Here is a 21,402-nt window from a genome sequence, read left to right as displayed (position 1 = left end):
ATCCATAACTCCCTCGAGAACAATATGCCTTTGTCCTTTACACCTGCATAAAACCAGATCTTTTTCGAGTAAGTGTGATGAAAGAGGTATTATCAGGACTAAGTTTGACTTAATTTAATCAATTTCAAGTAACATGCTGTCGATTTAACTAAATAATAACTTCCTATCTACTTGAATAGATACTTGACAACATATTTTTATTGGTATACACCCACTTGCCAGAATTTCATTTGCCATAATTTCATTTGCCATAATAGTCAACAGCCATTATATTGTTTCCCATAATTACATATGCAATACTTATTGTTTACTATATTAGTCACGTGCCAGAAACTTAATTTCCCATAAAATCAATTTCAATAATATCATTTGTCATCATCATTGTAAGCCATAATTATCACTAGCCATAATATATATTTTTTATAGAAACCAAATGCTACTAGAAAAATGGGTTAGGTTAGGTTTGAACGGCGACCCTTACAGAAAAATAATGCTACTGGAAAAGTGGGTTAGGTTAGGTTTGAACTGCGACCCTTACAGAAAAGAAATGCTATTGGAAAAGTGGGTTAGGTTAGGTTTGAACTGCACCCCACACAGAAAATAAATGCTACTAGAAAAGTAGGTTAGGTTAGGTTTGAATTGCGACCCTTACAGAAAAGAAATGCTATCAGAAAAGTGGGTTAGGTTAGGTTTGAATTGCGACCCTTACAGAAACCAAATGCTACTAGAAAAATGGGTTAGGTTAGGTTTGAACTGCGACCCTTACAGAAAAGAAATACTACTGGAAAAGTGGGTTAGGTGAGGTTTAAATATTCTATTAAATAATATTATTACAATTAATAATATGGACAACAACACGTATGGCACTCGTACGTTATGGAATCTAATAATCGGGTAAACAAAGAGTATGTTACATCATTTTTATGGTAAACAAACAATTCGGGCAAATGAAATTCGGGCAAATAAAATTCGGGCATATGAGTATTATTTTATATAATTTTCGGACAAACAATAGACAACCATTTTTATTCTGAACATTATAATAACTTGTGTAATAATATAGCTACATGGCTTGTATGTTAATAAGTATATACTTATATACTCTCTTGCCGCCCACAGATCAAAACTTGCGAACACAAAATTAAATGCAATATTGTTATCTCAAAATAAAGGTTAAAAACACAATGGAATGGAAGGTCTCTAGCGGCCAGAGATATATAATATTTATGTATTTCATGTTCCGTAAACCTTGAAAGTTAATGAAGATGTGTTTAAGGTCCAGCTGGAGTAGCTCTGAGCGCGCCAGGAGCCGCGTACTTCCCCGCTCAGTCGATTGGGTTCCCGGCGCCCCCCAGGCCCGGTGCGCCCGGTGCGCCCGCACCCGCGCGGCCCGCACCACTGTCGACCACTATTAGGGTGCCCGCCGCGGACCACAACAAGGCGGCTGCCAGCCCCCTGCAACCCTACCACTTGGAGCAGTTCGGCTGGACGCAGCACTTGCTCGATGCCAACGCGGACGCTCTCGTTTTACAAGTGAACGGGACCACTGTTAACCTTAAACTTACTAAGGATAATGTACGTTTGTTTACCTTTTATTGTTTTTTTTAAACAGGCTAATTTATATAAAAAAAATCTAGCGACCCGTCCCGGCTTCGCACGGATTACACAAAACCTTAACAAATTAATATACCAAAACCTTCCTAAAGAATCCCTCTATTGATGATATATGAAAATCCGTTCAATATACCTAGTTTTTGAGTTTATCGCGAACATATGTACAAACACACAGACAGACGCGGCGGGGGACTTTGTTTTATAAAGTGTAGTAATGATAGTGATATTTGTGTGAATTGCAAATAATCAATAATGAAATTGAACTTAACCTAATCCAAATGAAACTTAACCTACACGAGGCCTAAAATAACCCACCCTGCATGGCCTGCATTGTACCTGACTCTTCATAATGCCGACGCATTTTCCCGCTGAACTGCTATGGAGACCTGTACCAAGTACGATCCAGAGCGAGGATCACCACCTCTCTCCCGCAAACGCCGGCCTATTTCCCCAAAAAGTCGGCGAGCTTCCACTCCCCACGGCCGTGCTGGCTCTAGTGCTACCGACACAAAATCGTACGCCGATGCCAGTGCGGAGTATTTAATGTGCTTCAGCTTGGCAGCAGTCTCCGCCGCCGAACCAGCACAACGCTTGGTCTGCCCCAAATGGGATGCAGCGAACGTGCTCACGCAAGTTGCATCCCGCAAGAGGCAGCGCCCTCTCCGCCACGGAAACAACGTAGTGAGGCCGTCCGGCCTCTTCCCAGCCGTGCGACTCTGACCCGGCGGCTCCAAAACACAGGGAACGTTTGCCGAAACCATGGCCCTCCGCACAATCTCATTTACAGAGTGGTGTCTCCGAAAACGGCCACCGCATCGTCGGCAACTCAGGCCATGATGCCCATTCTGGGCCACCCATGCTCCGCAGCGAGGCTCACACACTTTTGCCCCCAATCTGAGTGCCACAGCTATTCTCAGCGAGTTAATTGTCTAGCATGGTACCCAACCCACCCAGTTGAGGTGAGGGCAATGTATGGAGCCACGCCCCGGATTCTGGCTCCGCCATGGCCTTGAGACGCGCCAGTTCATTTGACCTTGAATAAAGCTTGCTCTTACGTGACGTATTATAATATACTATTGTATGCAGGCGCCCGTGGAGGCGAGCGACGCGGCATGCGCGCGTGCCACGGACGGCGGCGCCGGCGTCTGCGTCTACCTCACGCGCTGCAACGCGGCACGCAACATCACGCCCCAGATCTACCAGGACATCCACTGCGCGGTGCATGCTTCCAACCAAGGGTAACTATGAACCGTGTATCTCATATTTCATTAATTACTTCTGTAAATTATAATATATCGGAGAGTAAATAAAAGAGGTGTAAGTAGGTATAATATCTATATAGTGCTTAAGGTGGTTCGACTAGGTTACTCAAAGCTTAACTCTCGCTAGATGGCGCCACTCTCGCAAAATTACACGTTTTATTTTTTTGTGGAATGGTCTTGGTATTTGTATACTTAAAAGTATGTTTAGCGCACTCTTTAACTAAATATTGAACTATTAAAATAAACATTGAATACTTCATTGTGCAAAAACCACCCTTTTACGTCGACGGAGTGTTGCTGTCACGCTTTTTCCTACTATTACTCACATGCGAACAGTGTTTCCGTGATCCTTGTAGTAGACAATTTCACACAACGTAAGTATGCTGCAATGGCGTTGCGGTATGTTCGTGGAAATATGTGCAAGAGGATTGGGGTTCAAGACTGGTGCGAGTAGGTAATTTCTTTTTGTCTTTTTGTGTTATCTTACCTTTAAACGAGCCATTATTATATATATATTTTTATTTCTATATTTGGATGATATCAGAAACGGCTCTAACGATTTCAATGAAATTTGTTATAAGGGGTTGGATCTCTTAGCTAGGTCTCATCTGTGAGAAAACGCGCATTTTTGAGTTTTTATATGTTTTCTAAGCTTTGGTCGGTTTCCCAGATATTCAATTTCTTCTTCGTCGCGTGGGGTCCGCTTGGCAACTAATCCCAGAATTGGCATGGGCACTAGTTTTTACGAAAGCGACTGCCCTGACCTTCCAACCCAGAGAGTAAACTTATTGGGATTAGTCCGGTTTCCTCACATTGTTTTCTTTCACCGAAAAATAGATATCGGTATATAAATAGGTTTCCGTAAATAGGTATCAAATGATATTTCGTACAAAAGTTCCGAAAAATCATTGGTACGAGCCGGGGTTAGAACCCGCGACCTCCGGATTGCAAGTCACACGCGCTTTCCGCTAGACCACCAGCGCTTCCCCCAAATATTCAGTATTATTTGGTATTATCAATAAATTACTTTATCAACGTTTTCAAAAAATATATTCAATACCTGATTTTCATAGATTATGATCTTTTTGGGTTCTTCCAACTCAGAATCACTAGCATATTCTTGTTGAATCCTGATGCTAATATAAAAACCGGGCAAGTACGAGTCGGACTCGCGCACGAAGGGTTCCGTACCATAATAAAAAAAAACGGAAAAAAAATGCAAAAAAAAAACGGTCACCCATCCAAGTACTGACCACGCCCGACGTTGCTTAACTTTGGTCAAAAATCTCGTTTGTTGTATGGGAGCCCCATTTAAATCTTTATTTTATTCTGTTTTTAGTATTTGTTGTTATATCGGCAACAGAAATACATCATCTGTGAAGATTTCAACTGTCTAGCTATCACGGTTCGTGAGATACAGCCTGGTGACAGACAGACGGACGGACGGACGGACAGCGAAGTCTTAGTAATAGGGTCCCGTTTTACCTTTTGGGTACGGAACCCTAAAAACTATGTCCCAAATATTTGTATAGAAGTTTTAGTTTCCGCTACGTCAAAAAAATGTCTAATGTTGGTAGGTAATAGGAAGAAAGATGATGCAACAATATGGATTCTAATAAAGTTATAATTTACTTACCGGGTAGCAGAGAGCGGGTAGTAACTAGTAATAATTCCATTATTTTCAACCACAGGAAATTTTATACATTTCTTTTTTATTGCAGTGAGGATGTCCTGATTGTAAAAATCCAAGAGATTAGGTAGACTATAATTTCTAATTATCTTTGTAAAAAATAAACGAATACGCTTAGCCCATACTTAATCCCCATAATAAATAAAAAAAACAATACGAAATTTAGGTGTAAAAAAAATACAAAAAGTTATGTCCCAGCTGGGGATCGAACCGGGAACCTTCCGTTTATAAGCAAACAAGCGACTGTTTACAAAACACACCATGATAGTTCTTAGCTAAGCTGACGAACTTCGGGTACTTATTCTCGCTTCGGTCAATTAAGTACCTGTCAACAAAATTGCACTAAACATGCCGGCACTCCAAATTCGCGCCGTGGTCAGCCCGGCAACGTCGGAAATGGTATGGCAACGTCGCAAATGTATCTGTACACGACATTTGTGACACACACATACGTAAAATTGATGAAAAGTTAACTATGATTCTTGCATGATTTCTGTATGAAACATTGTTTTCCTATTAATTTCGCGCAAACGAATATTCGAAAGTAGATAAATGCGGAAATATTTATGTACTAATAGTGTGTAGTTACTTAATGAACAGGGATTGAATTTTGTATGAAAATCGAACCACCTTAAGTTAAACTTATATGTGACATTTCTGTTTATTTGAAAGAGACAAAATTTAACAGAGGTTTTTAAGAGATTGCTAAGTTTTATGAATAACGGCGTTAGGGTCTGTTGCACCAAACCGTCAGTCACCGTTATAACGTATGTTTAATTTTATTATACGGGAAGTTTCATAGTTCACTGCTAAAGGTCAGTCACCTTTAATGTATAATCTTAATCTTGTTCGAGTTCTTTAATGTTTATAATTATGTTATGTGTTACAAACGATGTCGATAAGCACTTATTTATGGTTAGCCAGACTACAATGTGTAAAACGAACGAAGTAACTTCAAAGGTGAACAACATGCCTTACATGCCTCATTCAGTCGTGTTGTTTAAAATGTATGTACTTCGGTTTTCAGGTACGCCGGCGTGTGCTGCCCTAGCGCGAGCGTGGTCCCGCGGAGCCCGACGCCTTGAGGTAGCACCCAGCTGCCGACATTCAGAACAATCTTGTTCGAAATACTTACATATTATACTCTAAACATAATCGAAATGTTGTGAAAATGTGATTTTAATGTTTAAGTCCAGGCACTCATATAATACCTAGTTAGAACTTATAAGAATGCTATTGACGAAGTAGATACGATTATAAACTATGTTGTTTAGGAAAACGAACTGCTCCATAAATGGATAATTAAGTAGGTAGACCATTTTTTTCTAATTTTCCACAAAATCTATTTTTTACTTCTTCGTCGGTAACTTAACGAAAATGAGAGCATGCAGTTTTTGTTAGCCGCAGTGCGATTATAAAAAAATAAAGAGTGATATATCGCATTTATTATACTATTGTTTTATTTTCCGCCTTCCTCAAGTATAAGTTTTCCAGCGAACTTTGTAACGTGGTTTTTATTACTTTTTATACAAGTGTAACAAAAACAGAGGGGATCCGTTGAAGGGCATATTCGGTACCGTGTTCTGATTAGGAAAATGTAGAAGAAAAAAATTTTTACTCGAAAAAGAGAGGTTCATTTATTAGGTAAGTACAGTACTAATACTTCAATTTGGCATGGGTACATAATTAATTATGTAAATAGGGGGTATTACCTACTGCAACGTTCCACCGCCAGAGTGCAGCACTAAGCTAACTAGTAAACGGCCGGCCACACAGGCTTTAGGTTAGTTGTCGTTCATGTCGTCTCAGGTATGAGTGAATATGGTATCGATGCAATTAGTGCAATGCCCTGAACACAAATATATGAGATGACAAGCGCGAAAGTGGTGGGGGTAGTTGCGGTGACGTCATAAAGTCAGCAGTACAAACCTTTTTATTTTCGTTTTTTTAAACATACCATGTGGGGTGCTAAATGAAAGGGCTTTGTGAGTAGATCACAATATATAACATACTGTAACTGTAACATTTTCAATACTTCGTCTAACAAATTATTAGAAAACGTTCAAAAATTTCACAATCCACAGTTGACTTTCAAGTGCTCTAAACTTCGAGCAACACCGGCTTCCGACACTTCGGAAGGGAGGGGCCCAAGCGATATCTTACCGTACAAATCTTTCTGCCATTTTTTGCGGGGGGAAAGGTGCACACAGGCGCACTTCTCACACACTTACATACAAAATCCAATCTGTCCGGAAGGGAGGCGGCATTCGCACTATTTCCCCTCTGCCTAGGTACAAGATCAATTGATCTAGCGCGGGTAATAAAACTATCGGTCGAGCGACAAATCCGACTTCTCATAGTCTGTCAGAACACTTCGACGAAAATGTGTTAGTGTGCGTGTTGTGACACTTGTGACTCGTCCGTACCAGTCCGTACACAAAAAGAGATCGAGGTTTGCAAGATTTGTCTTTGACGTGTGTCATTTTCTATGTATTCGTGTCGTCATTACAGATTGGATTTTGTATGTAAGTGTGTGTGAAGTGCGACTGTGTGCACCTTTCCCCCCGCAAAAAATGGCAGAAAGATTTGTACGGTAAGCATAGACCTAGTATTACATAGATGAGCTATACGCGTGCCTCCGTGAGGGACAAAACATACGCAAAGCGACAATATTAAAAACACGTTTTAACATTCCTGACAACAAACCAAAAACAATCTACGTAATTCGGTCGGGTTATTTGTTGCCCACCATAAACCATACTAAATTTTTGGTGGGGAACAAACAAAAAGTGAGAATATGACAAGGACAAGTAATAATACCGCTTTCTCTGCTACTCTTACTGAAATTTCCATAAGTGCATCTCGTTCGGTCGTTTGGCCTCTCCCCCGTGTCATCTCTAGTTATTGTACCTCTATGACGGTAAGATATCGCTTGGGCCCCTCCCTTCCGATGTGTCGGAAGCCGGTGTTGCTCGAAGGTTCCGTACATTACCCAATTTTTAACAATGTAAATTTTATATGTGTAACGCGAGTGAATTGCCTTTTAAAAACCCGTAGGGGTCGGATCAAAAACGAAGTAATTAGTCCGACTCACGCTTGACTGCATATTTCTAATAGATTTTCCTGTCATCTATAGGTACTTAAAGAACTATTTTGTAAATTTTTTCAAAATTTTAGACCCAGTAGTTTCGGAGATAAAGGGGGGGGGGGATAATCATTTTTTGGCTATTTTCTGAAATAACTTCTAAACTATTTATTTTATTATTACAAAAAAATATATATTTGATATTCTCAAAATAAGCTCTTTCATTTATTTTGATATGTAGCACGATATAGTTTAAAAAAACATTATTTTTTAATTTTCTCATTTACCCCCCAAAAGTGGCCTTCATGTTTACAATTCATTTATTTACGTAAGATGTCCGTCTTTGGGTCACGAATTTACATATGTGCACAAAATTTCAACTTAATTGATTCAGTACTTTTGGAGAAAATGGGCTGTGACAGACGGACAGACAGACAGACGCACAAGTGATCCTATAAGGGTACCGTTTTTTCCTTTTGAGGTACGGAACACTAAAAAAGTATAATTTTCCGTTACATTAAACTGCAACTATTATTAAAACAAACAAAAAAAAACCGACTGTTTACATATATTTTTGAAATGGTCTTTTCACTAGCTTTCATTTGGTATCCATATTGCTACAGTAAGAAAATAGTAGATTGTTATCCAAGGGATGAAATGAAAGGCACTCATTTCTGCCAGAAGTCCGAGCGAGAGCGCCAATAGTCCGAGGCTGAAATGACGCCTTTCACCCGAGTTAAACACTCTACTTTTCATTTGGAATACGAGGAAAGTAAAATGCATGTGTTTTTTAAAAACTAAGTATACATTTATATAGTATTTTTGAGGGTAAGTACTTTCAATTAACAATTTAGGCAAATATATCGTGATTTATGGAATGGGGAGTCAAATATCAAAATGGAAGTTGTATAACAAATTAATCCATTTAATACCCAAATTTCAATTGCTTTAATCGTAAAAAAATTAATAAAATCGTACTTGGAACCTAAAATGCTCTAATGCAGAAACGTATCATTTTCTGCACACCTTTTAGAACAACAATAACCCTATTTCAGAGCATGAGAAATGAAAAAAAAACAACCCACCTTCCCTCCATTTTTTCATTTGCGGGCGTCGTTATGTTATAGCCATAGCCGTAGTGATTTAATTCTCTTTGGCCATAGCCTGTGTCACTGCCACAACTTTGACAAATTCAACCACACCTCATACCTATGTCAAAAACCGTCCAGCCGTATGGGCTCTAAGGCGTGTCAAATAAATAGACATAATGTACCTACGCTCGAAAAACATTACCCTCCTTCTGATGCAGTCGGGTAAAAATCTATTTTATACTATTTTGTTTATTTATTTGTCCGTGAGGGACAGAACATACGCAATGCGACAAAATGATTGGTCGAGTTTATATTTGTTGCCCACCATAAACCATACTAAACTTACGGTGGTGGTGCATCACGTTCGGTCATCTGGCCCCTCCCCCATTTCATATCTATATTATTGTACCTCTCATCATCATCATCATCATGACGCAACTCACGCAACTAAACGGAAACTACGGAACCCTGCACTGAGCATGGCCCGACATGCTCCTGGCCGGTTATATTAAGCCCCCTCCACACTCGTGCGCGAATCGCGGCGCGAAGCCGCGAACGCGAGTGTGGCGTCGCAGACAGCGAAATCGACTCCACATTCGCGTTCGCGGCTTCGCTCGCGATTCACGGGCATAGTCTGGAGGGGGCTTTATAGAGTAAGACCAAGAAAAGTCTGCAGCAATTTTGATAGGCACGCAGTGCAACTGTTTTATTTATACTTCATAATTTGATAGAAGTTTGACGTTTAAAATTGCACTTGCACTGCGTGGGCTATGAAAATCTCTGTACTTTTCTTTTTTTTGTTATTTTAAACGTCAAACTTCTATGAAATTATGACGTATAAATAACACTTGCACTGCGTCCGACTCTAAGCCCCCATTAGCACGAGAGCTTTTTCAACGCGCGTTAAAAAAGCGTTTGAATGTCACAAATGGAAACATGAGTATTTATTCACACGATGGCGTTGGCGCTTTTTACTAAGCGTTGTTGGATTTTCGACTTTAAGCCTTGGTTATTAAATTGGATTTAGCGTGCAGACAGATTCAAGCACTTTTTTAACGCGCGTTGAAAAAGCGCTCGTGATTATGAGGCCTAAATTCGATGTAAGTAACGACCAAGGCTTAAAGTCAAAAATCCAACAACGCTTCATAAAAAGCGCCACCGCTGTCGTGTGAATAAATATGGAATAAATACACATGTATCCATTTGTGTCATTCAAACGCTTTTTTAACGCGCGTTGTAAAGCGCCCGTAGGTATGGGGGCTAAGCCCACTCCACACTCGTGGGCGAATCGCGGCGCTAGAGGCACACGCAAGGCACGCGTATAGCACTTCTATAACGATCCTACCATCTATGACAGTAGATGAAAAAAAAAAATTGTAATGTCAAGTGGACATTGACAGTCCAAATTTTACCTCAAAATACGTTTTTATTGATCCAACTTCAGAGAATTTACGTTAATACCCACCTATATATTTTTTATAATATCACTTGTAAATAAACAAAAGGTATGGTAAATTTGATGGATACTTTGATGATTAATACGGTGACGGACGGAGCTATGTCATTCTTGCGCCATATCGTAAGTTGCCAATCTATTCATTGTGAATGATAAGGCAAAATATAATCTAGTCGAACCCGTTTGACGTAAAAGATTTGCATGTTCAATTTATTCTGTATTTGCGCAATCAGTTCACCTTGTTTTCCATTTGGATTTTCAGGGCGTGTTTAAGTCTAAGACTGTAGAGGCTCCACCAGTAACCATTATAGTAAAGATGCCTCTGTGGGAGTTAGCGCAGGAAGCTGGGCCGTTCGTGCGGCTCGCCGGCCTGAGCGGAGCTTCCGCCGTTGTGCTGGGAGCTATGGGTGCCCATCGCACTTTCCCAGAAACTGACACCAAAGAAGATCTGAGGAAAATATTTGATACTGCTAATCGGTTCCATTTTCTACACACTTTGGCACTAATGACAGTGCCACTGTGCAAAAGACCTTTTATTGTAAGTTTTTAAGCTCCTAACGTATAGCTATTTTAGAAACCAAATTATTAAGAATGTGTGTAAATGTATTTTTTTTTCAGGCTGGTGCATTCTTCATGGCAGGGATGGGGTTGTTCTGTGGAACCTGTTACTACCATGCATTCACTGGAGACCGCACTTTGCGTAGACTCACACCAATTGGGGGTTCGTGCCTCATACTTGGCTGGATAGCAATGGTATTTTAAGAATAATGGAATGTATTATGTAATTATTAGTCATGTGAATTTTATCACTTCATTTATATTAGTATCAATTATATGATAAATGTCATTGATAGGTATGGATACTTTACTAGAGAACTGTGCATGTTTTTTAGGAATTACTAGACCAAAACTATTTTTACTATGTTATGAGCTTAGCAATATATCTTAGCTCCAGTTTCCAGTTTACTTGTCAGAGTCAAATAACTCATGTAGTAGATAATGTTTACTGGTTAAATAAGATAGAAGTGTTTATTTTACATATATGTATATATTTTTTGCTTACTATATTCCATCATTTGGTAGATTCACAAAATGTTTTCAGAAACAGCAGCCACATTGTCTTCGTCTGATTGTAGTTTTAAATAATCAAGAGATAAGGTCTGCTCAGTGTAATTAATTTCATCTGTAAAACATTACACTATTTTGCTGTCTAAAAATAGAGACCTAAGTAATTGTTATAAAAGTAGGTTCAAATATATGTTTAATACAAGAAAATTGGGTTTTTTATTTTATCATTATAATTTTTTTTATAATTTAAGTGGGAGACAGAACAGTCAGAAGGGTCAGTGAAAGATTCCCATGTTGGGTTGCATATTTTGCACACCAAATAGTGAAATAACTTATGGTTAAATTAGTAATAAGTAAATAAATAGTCAACGGCAATTATAATCTCAATAATCCTGAATACTAGGGATGTACCGACTAGTCGCCAACTAGTCGGGAAAGCCGACTATCCGGCCACATTTGTAGTCGGCGATTAGTCGGCGACTAGTCGGCAAAAATGGCCGATTAGTCGGCACTTTATTAGTGAAAGAAAAACAGAAAAAAATTAAATCAACAGTCAATATTTACCATATGTTTTATGTTTTTACTAAAATACCTATTCAGGGTGCATACGAAATAGTAGTTTGTGTTACAAGGAATCAAAATGATATATTTCCGTCAAGGGCGTACATTGAATCCTGAATGAAGCGATGGATTCTACTGTAGAATCCTGAGCGTAATGAGGGATTCAAGTGTTAACGCTCAAGACGAAATAATTATGATACCGTGTGACACATACTGCTTTTCACATCAACTATGAGGAAAATAAAAAAATCTTAGTGTTCACACAAATTATTGTTTCAAAATATTATTCAAGCTAAAAAAAGAATGCAAAAAATAACAAAAACAGAGTCCTAGAACAGAAAAGTGCCACTTTATTGATACCCCCTAGCAGGGAGGAAAAGTGCCACTTTGATCCCTCCTAGCGGGGAAGAAAAAGCCCTTTTCCGAATAGGTGATGTGAAAACTTTTGTTCATATAATTGACCGTTTGATCGTTATCATATGTTGGTGGGCTGTGGCCTATTTTATAAAGCTACAAGTTACAATTTACAAGCGGAAGTCTCCTTCTAACCCTATGTGTTAGAACGAGACTTCCGCTTGTAAATTGTAACTTGTAGCTTTATAAAATAGGCCACTGGTGTTTTCCTCTACAGGGTGTCTACAGGTCGATCTCAACTGATTCTCGTGTAATTTCATGTGCAAGTTCGATAGTTAATTTTTTTTTAATGGTGGAGCCATAAGGAACTATTAATAATATTGCAAAATTTAGAGACTTAGTCAGGGCACGTTGCTCGTAAAGACGCTGACCACAGGGGATAGGTTCTTAACTGGCGACTACGTACGGGAAATAGAGCCTAGACCTCCTACAAGCTGTACTGGCGGTCTGCTCAGGATCGCAAAATAAAAGAACCAAAGACAGAAATTGAACGAGGATTCTTGTGATAGGTCTTTGAACCTGTAGAGAACACCTTTTAGCCAAGCTGAATTATGATGAATAGCGCAACCAAAGGAGCAAAACTATTGTTTTTCACCTGAACTTATACGAAACAAATTATTTGGCCGACTAGCCGACTAATCAGCCATTCGAGCGCCGATTAGTCGGCTAGTCGGCCAAATCAATAGTCCGTACCTCACTACTGAATACCGATGGTCTCGTCTCATATCTCTAACAATCATGCACTATATAAGGGTACAGTAATTCCTTGTCACTGATTAAAACAATCACAATCTTTAAAAACATGATTTCCTTAAACGGGACTTCATCATTGGCCTGTAACAATCAATAAGATGATGGTTTAAACAGCGTCCATATTAAGAGTGTGGCACTTCCGCAAATTACTATTAAGTCCAATGCGAGAGCGGCAGCCGCGACCGCAGAGCTGGCAGGAGAATGCCGTGCCCGGTGACGAAGGTGGGAGAGCGCCGCGCTGGTGTCTCAGTTAGAACCGGTAACTGCCACTCTCCGTGTTGTTTTCCACTCAGCAAGCTGAAGTGGGTGAAGTGACCTCTCCACGGACGCTGCATCGCCTGGGACGCGAGTAAGTAATGCGGGCATGCCCAAAACCCACATCACTCTCCCACACACACACACACACACACTTCATCATCCTCTCATAAACGGGACTTAATAGTGTATAAATAAAGATTTAAAATTCTTTCTCCGAGACTACAGGGACAAAGCCGTCCTCGAAACGTCGGAGCCTCGGAGGTAGTGTTCATCATTGGCCACATGTTCCTTAACAGCGTCAGTGGAATATTGTGTACTTTTTAAACTCGGTTAACTTCGGGGTACCTATGGCTAACAGGCTAAGTACCATCTAAGTACATTTTAAGGAAACTGAATGGCATAGTTAGGGCGTGGCCACACTGGCGAGTTTGAAAGCGAGGCGAGCGCGCAGCGAGTGCGCAACGATTACGCTGCGGACTGTCATACTGGAATGGGAGCGAAATCGTTGCGTGCTCGCGGCGATATCGTTGCGCGCTCGCTGCGAACGGGCTCGCTCGCAAATCGCCAGTGTGGCCGATCCCATGAGTAAATCAATGGGTTTGTAGATCTTTGCCTAGATGTAAGTAAGCCTTTAAAAGAGAATATCTGTGGCGCTTAACTTCACCTATTACCTTTTCTTAATACCAAAATTGTATCATCTGACAGATGGATTTACCCGAGTTTGAAGTGAAGCGACTCATTTCTTTTTAATGGAGGAGGCTAGTCGGTAGTGGCCCTGCCGACGAAGCAGGAGGTCCCGGGTTCGAATCCTGGTAAGAGCATTTATTTGTGTTTATCACAAATATTTGTTCCTGAGTTATTGATTTTTTCTATTTAAACATATAAGTATTTATATGCATACAGGGCGTTTTTTGAACAACTAGCCATATTGTGCGAGGTGATTAGGTAGGCCATACTGAACAACTTTTTCTATGGGACCAACTCCGAAATCACAATAAATTTTTACCCCGTTTCATACATTTTGGTCGAGTGGATGTCCACGTTTTCTATGGAAAAACCAAATTTTTTTTTGGGATTTCGTGGTTAGTCCCATAGAAAAAGTTGTTCAGTATGACCTACCTAATCACCTTGCACAATATGGCTAGTTGTTCAAAAAACGCCCTGCATATGTGTATATGACACGAACCTTATTGAGCTTACAGTGGGACTAGGTCGATCTGTGTACAAATTGTCCTATAATATTTATTTGTACTGAGCATATGAATATTCATAAGATGACTGCTAAGCAGTTGTATTATAATCCAATGGAAAAGCACGACCGTGCCCCACGCGCCGTGCTTCAAGTGTAGTTGATTTAGATATCACCAGTGGGGAGACACTCCTGACTGCGGGCAAACTCGGCTCCGTTCGGCTCGGCATTGCTCCGAGCAATTATTAGGGTTGACGCAACTTGACGTCCCTTTGTGTGCACGACCACAGATAAGATAATTACTTGAATTTTGAAAACCCTAAATAGTCGAAAGGGATAGATAGTGTAGTGCCCTAGAGTAGAAAGGGATATCATGATTCGACCCTGAAACGCTGTTAAACTTCGTTTTTGGAGGAAGTGTCCTTTCTGTACGGTAGTATTACTACTTATTCTGTGATATCAATATCACTATCAGTCATTTAATAGGGAATATTAGGCAAAGCTCTGCGTAGGTGGCACCTTTGTGGCACATACAGTAAACAAACCACATTGACACATCACACGTCACGTGAATCACATGGCCTACCGCGAAACAAGAAAATCGAAATTTCGTTATCTAATCTCTCTATCACTCTTGCATATTCGAGCGATAAAGAGGCAGATAACTAAATTTCGATTTTCGCGTTTACCGGTAGGCCCTTGTTAACAAACCGCCTTGATGCATCAATGTCATATTTTATTGTCTGTGAAAACTTGTCAAAAAACAGTTTAAGCACAGGGCTATAACCGAAAAAATCGAAGTTCGCAAATTGCGGGCATTTTTCTCTGTCACTCTAATTACACCTTCATTGAAGTAAAAGAGAAAGATCCCCGCAATTTGCGAATTTCGGTTTTCGCGGTAGCCCCTCAGTATGTATAAGTTAGTCTACGAATTTACTGAGTCGGTAGTGCTGCACTCTGGCGGCAGAACATTGCAGTAATATCCCCTATTGACAGATTGAAGAGCTGGAGTAGAAAAAAGCCACAGAACATTATTATGGAAATGTAATGTTTTAAGAACATGAATGAATAGGGAATATTAGGCAAAGCTCTGCGTAGGTGGCACCTTTGAGGCACATACAGTAAACAAACCACATTGACACATGGCCTACCGCGAAACAAGAAAAACGAAACTTCGCTATTAATCTCTCTATCACTCTTGCGTATTCGAGCGATAGAGGCAGATAACTAAATTTCGATTTTTGCGTTTACCGGTAGGCCCTTGTTAAAGGGGCCCACTGATTATCAGTCCGCCTGCAGTCTCTGGCCTTATCGGGCGGCCTGCCGTCCTAGACCAATAACGTCCACAAACATAAGCGATTATTGCCGGCCGGCAATGGTCTGCTGCCACCTCTGCGACTACAGACGAGTCGTCAGTTTCCCACCGTACGGCCGCCCGCCGGCAATAGTCTGATATAATTTTGACAGGTCCCTACAAATTGACAGTTCGCCGGACGATATCAGCCTGTCAGTTGATCGCAGAAGGCCACACATTAACAGTTCTACTTCAGATTTTGGACTGACGGCTATTCGAACTACGGCTCATCGATTCCGGTCAGCGTCGACAGATATCTGCCGGACAGTCCGTGGCCTGCAGGCCAATTTACACACACATTATCAGATAGCCGGCCGGTGGCCTGTTGGCCGTCATCTGCTGTCAGTCGAGAGCCTTCAGTTTCATGTTTTTCAACTAGTTTAATTTTTTCATCAAAATGGACAGTCGACGTCAAAGACAATGTTTACACTTTTGGACCTTATTCCTTTGTAATAAGGCAAAAAATGTAAACATATTTTTGACTACTATAGTGAAACCTGGTTAAAAGGGGATATTACTGCAATGTTCTGCCGCCAGAGTGCAGCACTACCGACTCAGTAAATTCATAGACTAACTTATACATACTGTGCCTTAAACTGTTTTTGACAAGTTTTCACAGACAATAAAATATGACATTGATGCATCAAGGCGGTTTGTTAACAAGGGCCTACCGGTAAACGCGAAAATCGAAATTTAGTTATCTGCCTCTTTATCGCTCGAATATGCAAGAGTGATAGAGAGATTAGATAACGAAATTTCGATTTTCTCGTTTCGCGGTAGGCCATGTGATTGACGTGACGTGTGATGTGTCAATGTGGTTTGTTTACTGTATGTGCCACAAAGGTGCCACCTACGCACTAGGTTGTTGTCGAATACAATGGCTCGCTTTTCGTATATACTTGCAAATGATTACATCGAGGATGAATGTGTCACTGAGTTTCATAGGATACTTTCCCAAAACACAAATTACCGTCCCCGCGACGTACTTTTGATGCAGGCTATGCATCTAATCGAGTCCGTTCCCGCCGAAGAAGAATTAATGATATATTAAATATATAGTAAAAACTACAAGGGTTGTGAAACTATAAGGGTTCCTATAGGGTAGTTGAATACGGAATCCTAAAAACAGGCAAACAACCTCTGTAAAATATAACGATGCGAGCGGAACACTAAATGCCTCGAGCTATCTCGGGCTTGGCCAAATTATTTATTACAAGGTATCAAACAAAAAAATCACTCGGGTAACGGCCAAGTAGACCTAATATTATGTAGAAAAGGTTTAAAAGAGTAGAATGAATATAACAAAAACATAACAGTAAAGTATTTTCATTTTTTTCAATTTGGTATACATAGATAGTACCTAAATAAGAGCCGGTGTAAGTAAAAGTATGTTGAATCCACCGCTTGCAGCTTGTGACTCCATATCCTTTTTTTGTAATAATTGTCACATATTACGAGAATTTCGGGTAGGTAATATCGCCACGCCACGCTCTGTAACTCCGAACACAGTTTGCTCCAGATATTCTCTTAACTTAAAACGGAATGAATTAATGATGTCATAATTCGGATCCCACTTGTAGCTGAAGAATTTCAAGCGTAGGTCTTATCTCTTGTCTAAGCAGGTACCTCCATACTTGCGCTAGTGTTTCTACCACGTGTCTTTATAGCGGAATCAAAACGCACAATAGCTAGTCTTTTCATTGCTAGCTGCCGTGAACGCCATCGAAGGTATACCTCCCGGCGTTGTCTTGAGAACTATTAAAATTTTAACCAGTGTTGTTATATTGGGACGCTAATTTCCCTATTTGAATCTTTCAATGTTTGCTCCTTTTTTACTCGGTTACTTACTCTTCCAGCAATCAATAATCAAGTCTGTATTTTCAAATATATAAGCCATGCAAATACTATAATAACATGTCACATTTAAAATTAATAGAGAAAAAGATAAGGTTTATGTTATAATTCTCTCTATGACATTTATTTTTGACTGACAGTAAACAACAGTTGCGAGGTAACAACATGATAAATAAAGAAAAGTCTTGACAAACTAGATACTATGCAACCTTCGCATTGTTGTATTCATGCCTTAAAATTAAAATGATGCCTATGAACCAACTATGAACTCTAACTACTAGAATTAAAGTTGAATTTTACTAACGTACATATCTGTTTTTTTTTTACTGATTCTATTTCAATTTGACAGAAGCCCTACCGTATTTAAGGTTAATAAGGTCTACTGGCCTTAAAATTGTGTATGAAATTACAAGCAAATATCAGCGTCATAAATTAAGTATTGGATCCGTGATGTTCGAAGACAAAAAGTCGTATGCTTATTTTAGGGACTATGAACTCTTAAGTACTAGGAATAAAGTAGAATTTACTAATGCTGTAACGTGTGTCGATCGCCGGCCGGCTACCTCATGATGTGTGTTTGACTGGACTCGAGGCCACGGACTGTCCGGCGGATATCTGTCGGCGCTGACTGGAATCGTCAGGCGGCCACACACTATCGGTTCGTGTAAGTCGTCAGGCCGAAAACTGACAGAGAACTGTTTAGTGTGTGGCCTTTTGCGGTCAACTGACAGGCTGATATCGTCCGGCGGACTGGTAATCGGTGGGCCCCTTAACAAACCGCCTTGATGCATCAATGTCATATTTTATTGTCTGTGAAAACTTGTCAAAAAACAGTTTAAGGCACGGTATGTATAAGTTAGTCTATGAATTTAAAATCTTATTCAGTCGGTAGTGCTGCACTCTGGCGGCAGAACATTGCAGTAATATCCCCTATTTAACTAAAATAGTAATAATACATGACCTATGCCCTAAATATGCAAAACAGTACAATTGCGGGTTGCGATAGCATAAATAAGACACCTGATTGATTCAATATGTTTACATGCTTTTATTGAAATCGTTACATATTAAAATTTTGCACTTTTACTCTTTAATGAACTTAAATGATAATGAAAACATACACCGTTTGGTAATAAATGCTATTTTAACTTTTGATTCTTGAAGGATAAATCCAGAGGTCCTTCAAACATAATGGAGCTTATTATATTTATAAGTATGATATAACAGTGCGGCGGTACAGGCGACACGGTCTTCGGCGAGGATGGCGGGCCCGGCGGCGCGGGCCTCTGCCGTGACACGTCACACGCATTCTGACAACTCGTCTTATCGCGAGTTGTCTCGCAGAATCACGTCACACACTTCCATATGCTACTATGTCGAGAGTCGTTAGTCTCCCTATAGTGTCGATAAAGAAATATACAAAGCTATCACATTACGTTAACACAGAATATAGTATAATTATATCAATTGTAAAAAAAGAATTCAAAGAAGAAAACAAAATGATAATAATTAATGTCCGCACAGCACTTTTAGTGTCTGTAACGAAAGGTAAATATAAATCACTCTGATTGCACAAAAACTGTATGTCCTGAATCGGATTGCACGCGACGCACACACCGTACCAATTAGTGGTACCAACACAGTAACACGCGAACCACGCGTCGGGTCGAACGGATGGCGGCTTCGCTGAGTGTGGAGGGGTATCGGATCTCAGACGAAACGCACACGTCGAGAGCGGAGGCGGGCGTTTAGGACAAGTGGAAGGAGTGTTGGCCCTCGGAGGCAGCCAGGCGCAGCTTGGCGCGCATCACCTCCGCGTTGCTGTAGTCTGGCAGTTTTAGGTAGTTGACGCACGTCATCACCGACGGCAGGTACTCGTCCGGGTCCAGCGATGACTCCAGCGATTTGCGTACCACCGTCAGAGGCGGATTCAGGGCCTTGAAACCTGCACACACATACATTGGTTACATAACGCTTATCAAACTATTAATTAAATATGTAGACAAAATATTGCGAGTGGTACTCGGCTTACCTCCAGTGGGCAGACGGGGGCTGCCCGTGACAAACTGCAGGAATAGGCGCTGCTCGTCGCGGCTGTAGGAGGCGAGGATGTCGATGAGCATGCGGATGGCGCGCGACTCGGCCGTGTAGCCGTGGTCGGGCCGGATGCACTCGGCCAGCATGCGCGGCTCCCACCGCACCTCGCGACCGCCTGCCACAATAAAACACCATCAGTTTAATATTTCAATTCGTTCATGGTTCCCACGGCTCAATAAGAACATCGAGAGTATTATTAAGGCTACTTGAAATAATTATATTAAACTATCTAAAGAAAGATCGTATCTTACCTGACGGGCTTCCGCAGAACACTTGTTCTAGCTCTTCTGGGTAGAATATTTTGAGATTACTTAACGGGAATACTGATTCGAATCCTTCTTTGAATGCTTCCAGCTGACGAATCACACCTGTAACACAAATATTTAATGTTATTAGTTTACTATTCATTACCAGAAAAAGTTATTTATTTACATTATGGAGCTATCAATACAAAGTAGTACCAATTAATAAGAGATGGGAAGCCAATTACAGGCTCACACCTGATATATTATATAAGTAAGCTTTACATTTGAAAATTTGTAACATTTGTTGTAGATCTTTTAGTAATGGACTGTTAACTGTTAGTCTGTTTAAGCTTACAGAGTGTGGAAAAGCTCCCATAAACGTCTAATTCTTATGTAAAATGAAGTGTGTTTATAGTGGCGTTCTCACACTTTGCCGTTGGGGCCAAGTCTGTGAAGGGTCTGGAAGACGGAGTCTGGGGGACAGCGTCCGTTCGTGTTTCCATAAACATGAAGTAGTGAAGTGCGTACCTTCATAGAGCAACCAGTGCGTGACGAGCGTGATGTAGTTGTGCAGGTTGTGCGCGGTGACGGGCAGGTCGCGGCCGCCGCGGCGCAGCTCCGTGCACCCGTCGCCCGGCAGGATGAAGTCCAGCCCCAGCTCCTCGATCGGGCACCCGTCCAACTCCAAACTGCTGATCTGTAACGACGACGATCACTCTCTACTAGTGCTCAATACGTGTGCATATTGCATCAAGTTATAGTGAGACTGTGTCACCAACTTGTTTTATCTCAAAAGGTTATTGTATACATTTATTATTGATATGTATTTAGATTAGGAGTGTGTGTTACCAAGTGTTGTTTCTGTTCGGGCGTGTGCGAGTCATCCTCGTTGATGAGCGTGGCGCGCTCGGCCACGCGGCGCAGGCGGCACAGCGAGCGCCACAGCTCGGGCGCCACGTGCCGCACGTCGCTCAGGCACAGCCACCGCTCCTCGCCCACCACCCACCGGTACATCGACACCGACAGAGGGATATCCACCTGAACCACAACATTACCATTACTTCAGAACCATTTTGTGATTAAGGGCCGGTTGCACCAACCAGAGTTGACGGACTAATAAATTTTTTTCAGTGGTCAACTGTGAGACCTCCCTTACAATAAAATTTAGCGAACTCTTTAACGGTGACAGGCGGTTTGTTCCAACCGACCTTTAAATAGCTGAAATTACATTTAGACCCACACATGAACGCAAGAGACAAAATAATGAAGTACGACGACTCTCTTTGTTTCGCTCACATTAAAAGTAAAGTAAGTTTTTTCACCACACCAGCTCGGAAAGGCTTACTTTGCACTTCAAAAACGGATAGCAAAGTTGCACTTTGCTATCAGTAATTCACATGTGAGGCAAAGT

The 21,402-nt window shown here is 40.8% G+C and overlaps 3 protein-coding genes across 14 annotated transcripts in view; 2 read left to right on the top strand and 1 right to left on the bottom strand.

The window, feature by feature from the left end:
- Positions 1-6,015, top strand: part of LOC134805077 (inter alpha-trypsin inhibitor, heavy chain 4-like) — a 41,976-nt gene extending 35,961 nt beyond the window's left edge. For 5 of the 7 annotated variants that reach the window (XM_063778366.1, XM_063778362.1, XM_063778364.1 and 2 more), the window contains 3 exons: positions 1,277-1,575; positions 2,701-2,852; positions 5,594-6,015. In XM_063778366.1, coding sequence (XP_063634436.1) covers positions 1,277-1,575; positions 2,701-2,852; positions 5,594-5,651 — 509 coding nt within the window. In that variant the 3' untranslated portion in view covers positions 5,652-6,015. The remainder of the gene's footprint in view (positions 1-1,276; positions 1,576-2,700; positions 2,853-5,593) is intronic. The other 2 variants (XM_063778365.1, XM_063778369.1) reach the window with 1 other exon arrangement.
- Positions 6,016-10,124: 4,109 nt separating this feature from the next.
- On the top strand, positions 10,125-10,991 carry LOC134805164 (transmembrane protein 256 homolog). Its single transcript, XM_063778462.1, has 3 exons — positions 10,125-10,321; positions 10,461-10,736; positions 10,817-10,991. Exons 1-3 carry the CDS (start codon positions 10,250-10,252, stop codon positions 10,958-10,960), a joined length of 492 nt encoding a protein of 163 aa, XP_063634532.1. The 5' UTR covers positions 10,125-10,249; the 3' UTR covers positions 10,961-10,991.
- A 7,682-nt stretch (positions 10,992-18,673) lies between these two features.
- Positions 18,674-21,402, bottom strand: part of LOC134804699 (E3 ubiquitin-protein ligase TRIP12-like) — a 101,412-nt gene continuing 98,683 nt past the window's right edge. For all 6 annotated transcript variants that reach the window (XM_063777843.1, XM_063777844.1, XM_063777840.1 and 3 more), the window contains exons 34-38: positions 20,841-21,029; positions 20,520-20,688; positions 19,998-20,114; positions 19,682-19,861; positions 18,674-19,594 (exon numbers count right to left, since the gene is read on the bottom strand). In XM_063777843.1, coding sequence (XP_063633913.1) covers positions 19,398-19,594; positions 19,682-19,861; positions 19,998-20,114; positions 20,520-20,688; positions 20,841-21,029 — 852 coding nt within the window. In that variant the 3' untranslated portion in view covers positions 18,674-19,397. The remainder of the gene's footprint in view (positions 19,595-19,681; positions 19,862-19,997; positions 20,115-20,519; positions 20,689-20,840; positions 21,030-21,402) is intronic.

Source organism: Cydia splendana, chromosome Z (genome assembly GCF_910591565.1).
Source record: "Cydia splendana chromosome Z, ilCydSple1.2, whole genome shotgun sequence".
Lineage (NCBI taxonomy): Eukaryota > Metazoa > Arthropoda > Insecta > Lepidoptera > Tortricidae > Cydia > Cydia splendana.
The sequence above is the reverse complement of the archived record's forward strand: the minus strand, read 5'-3'. Positions and strand labels throughout refer to the sequence as shown.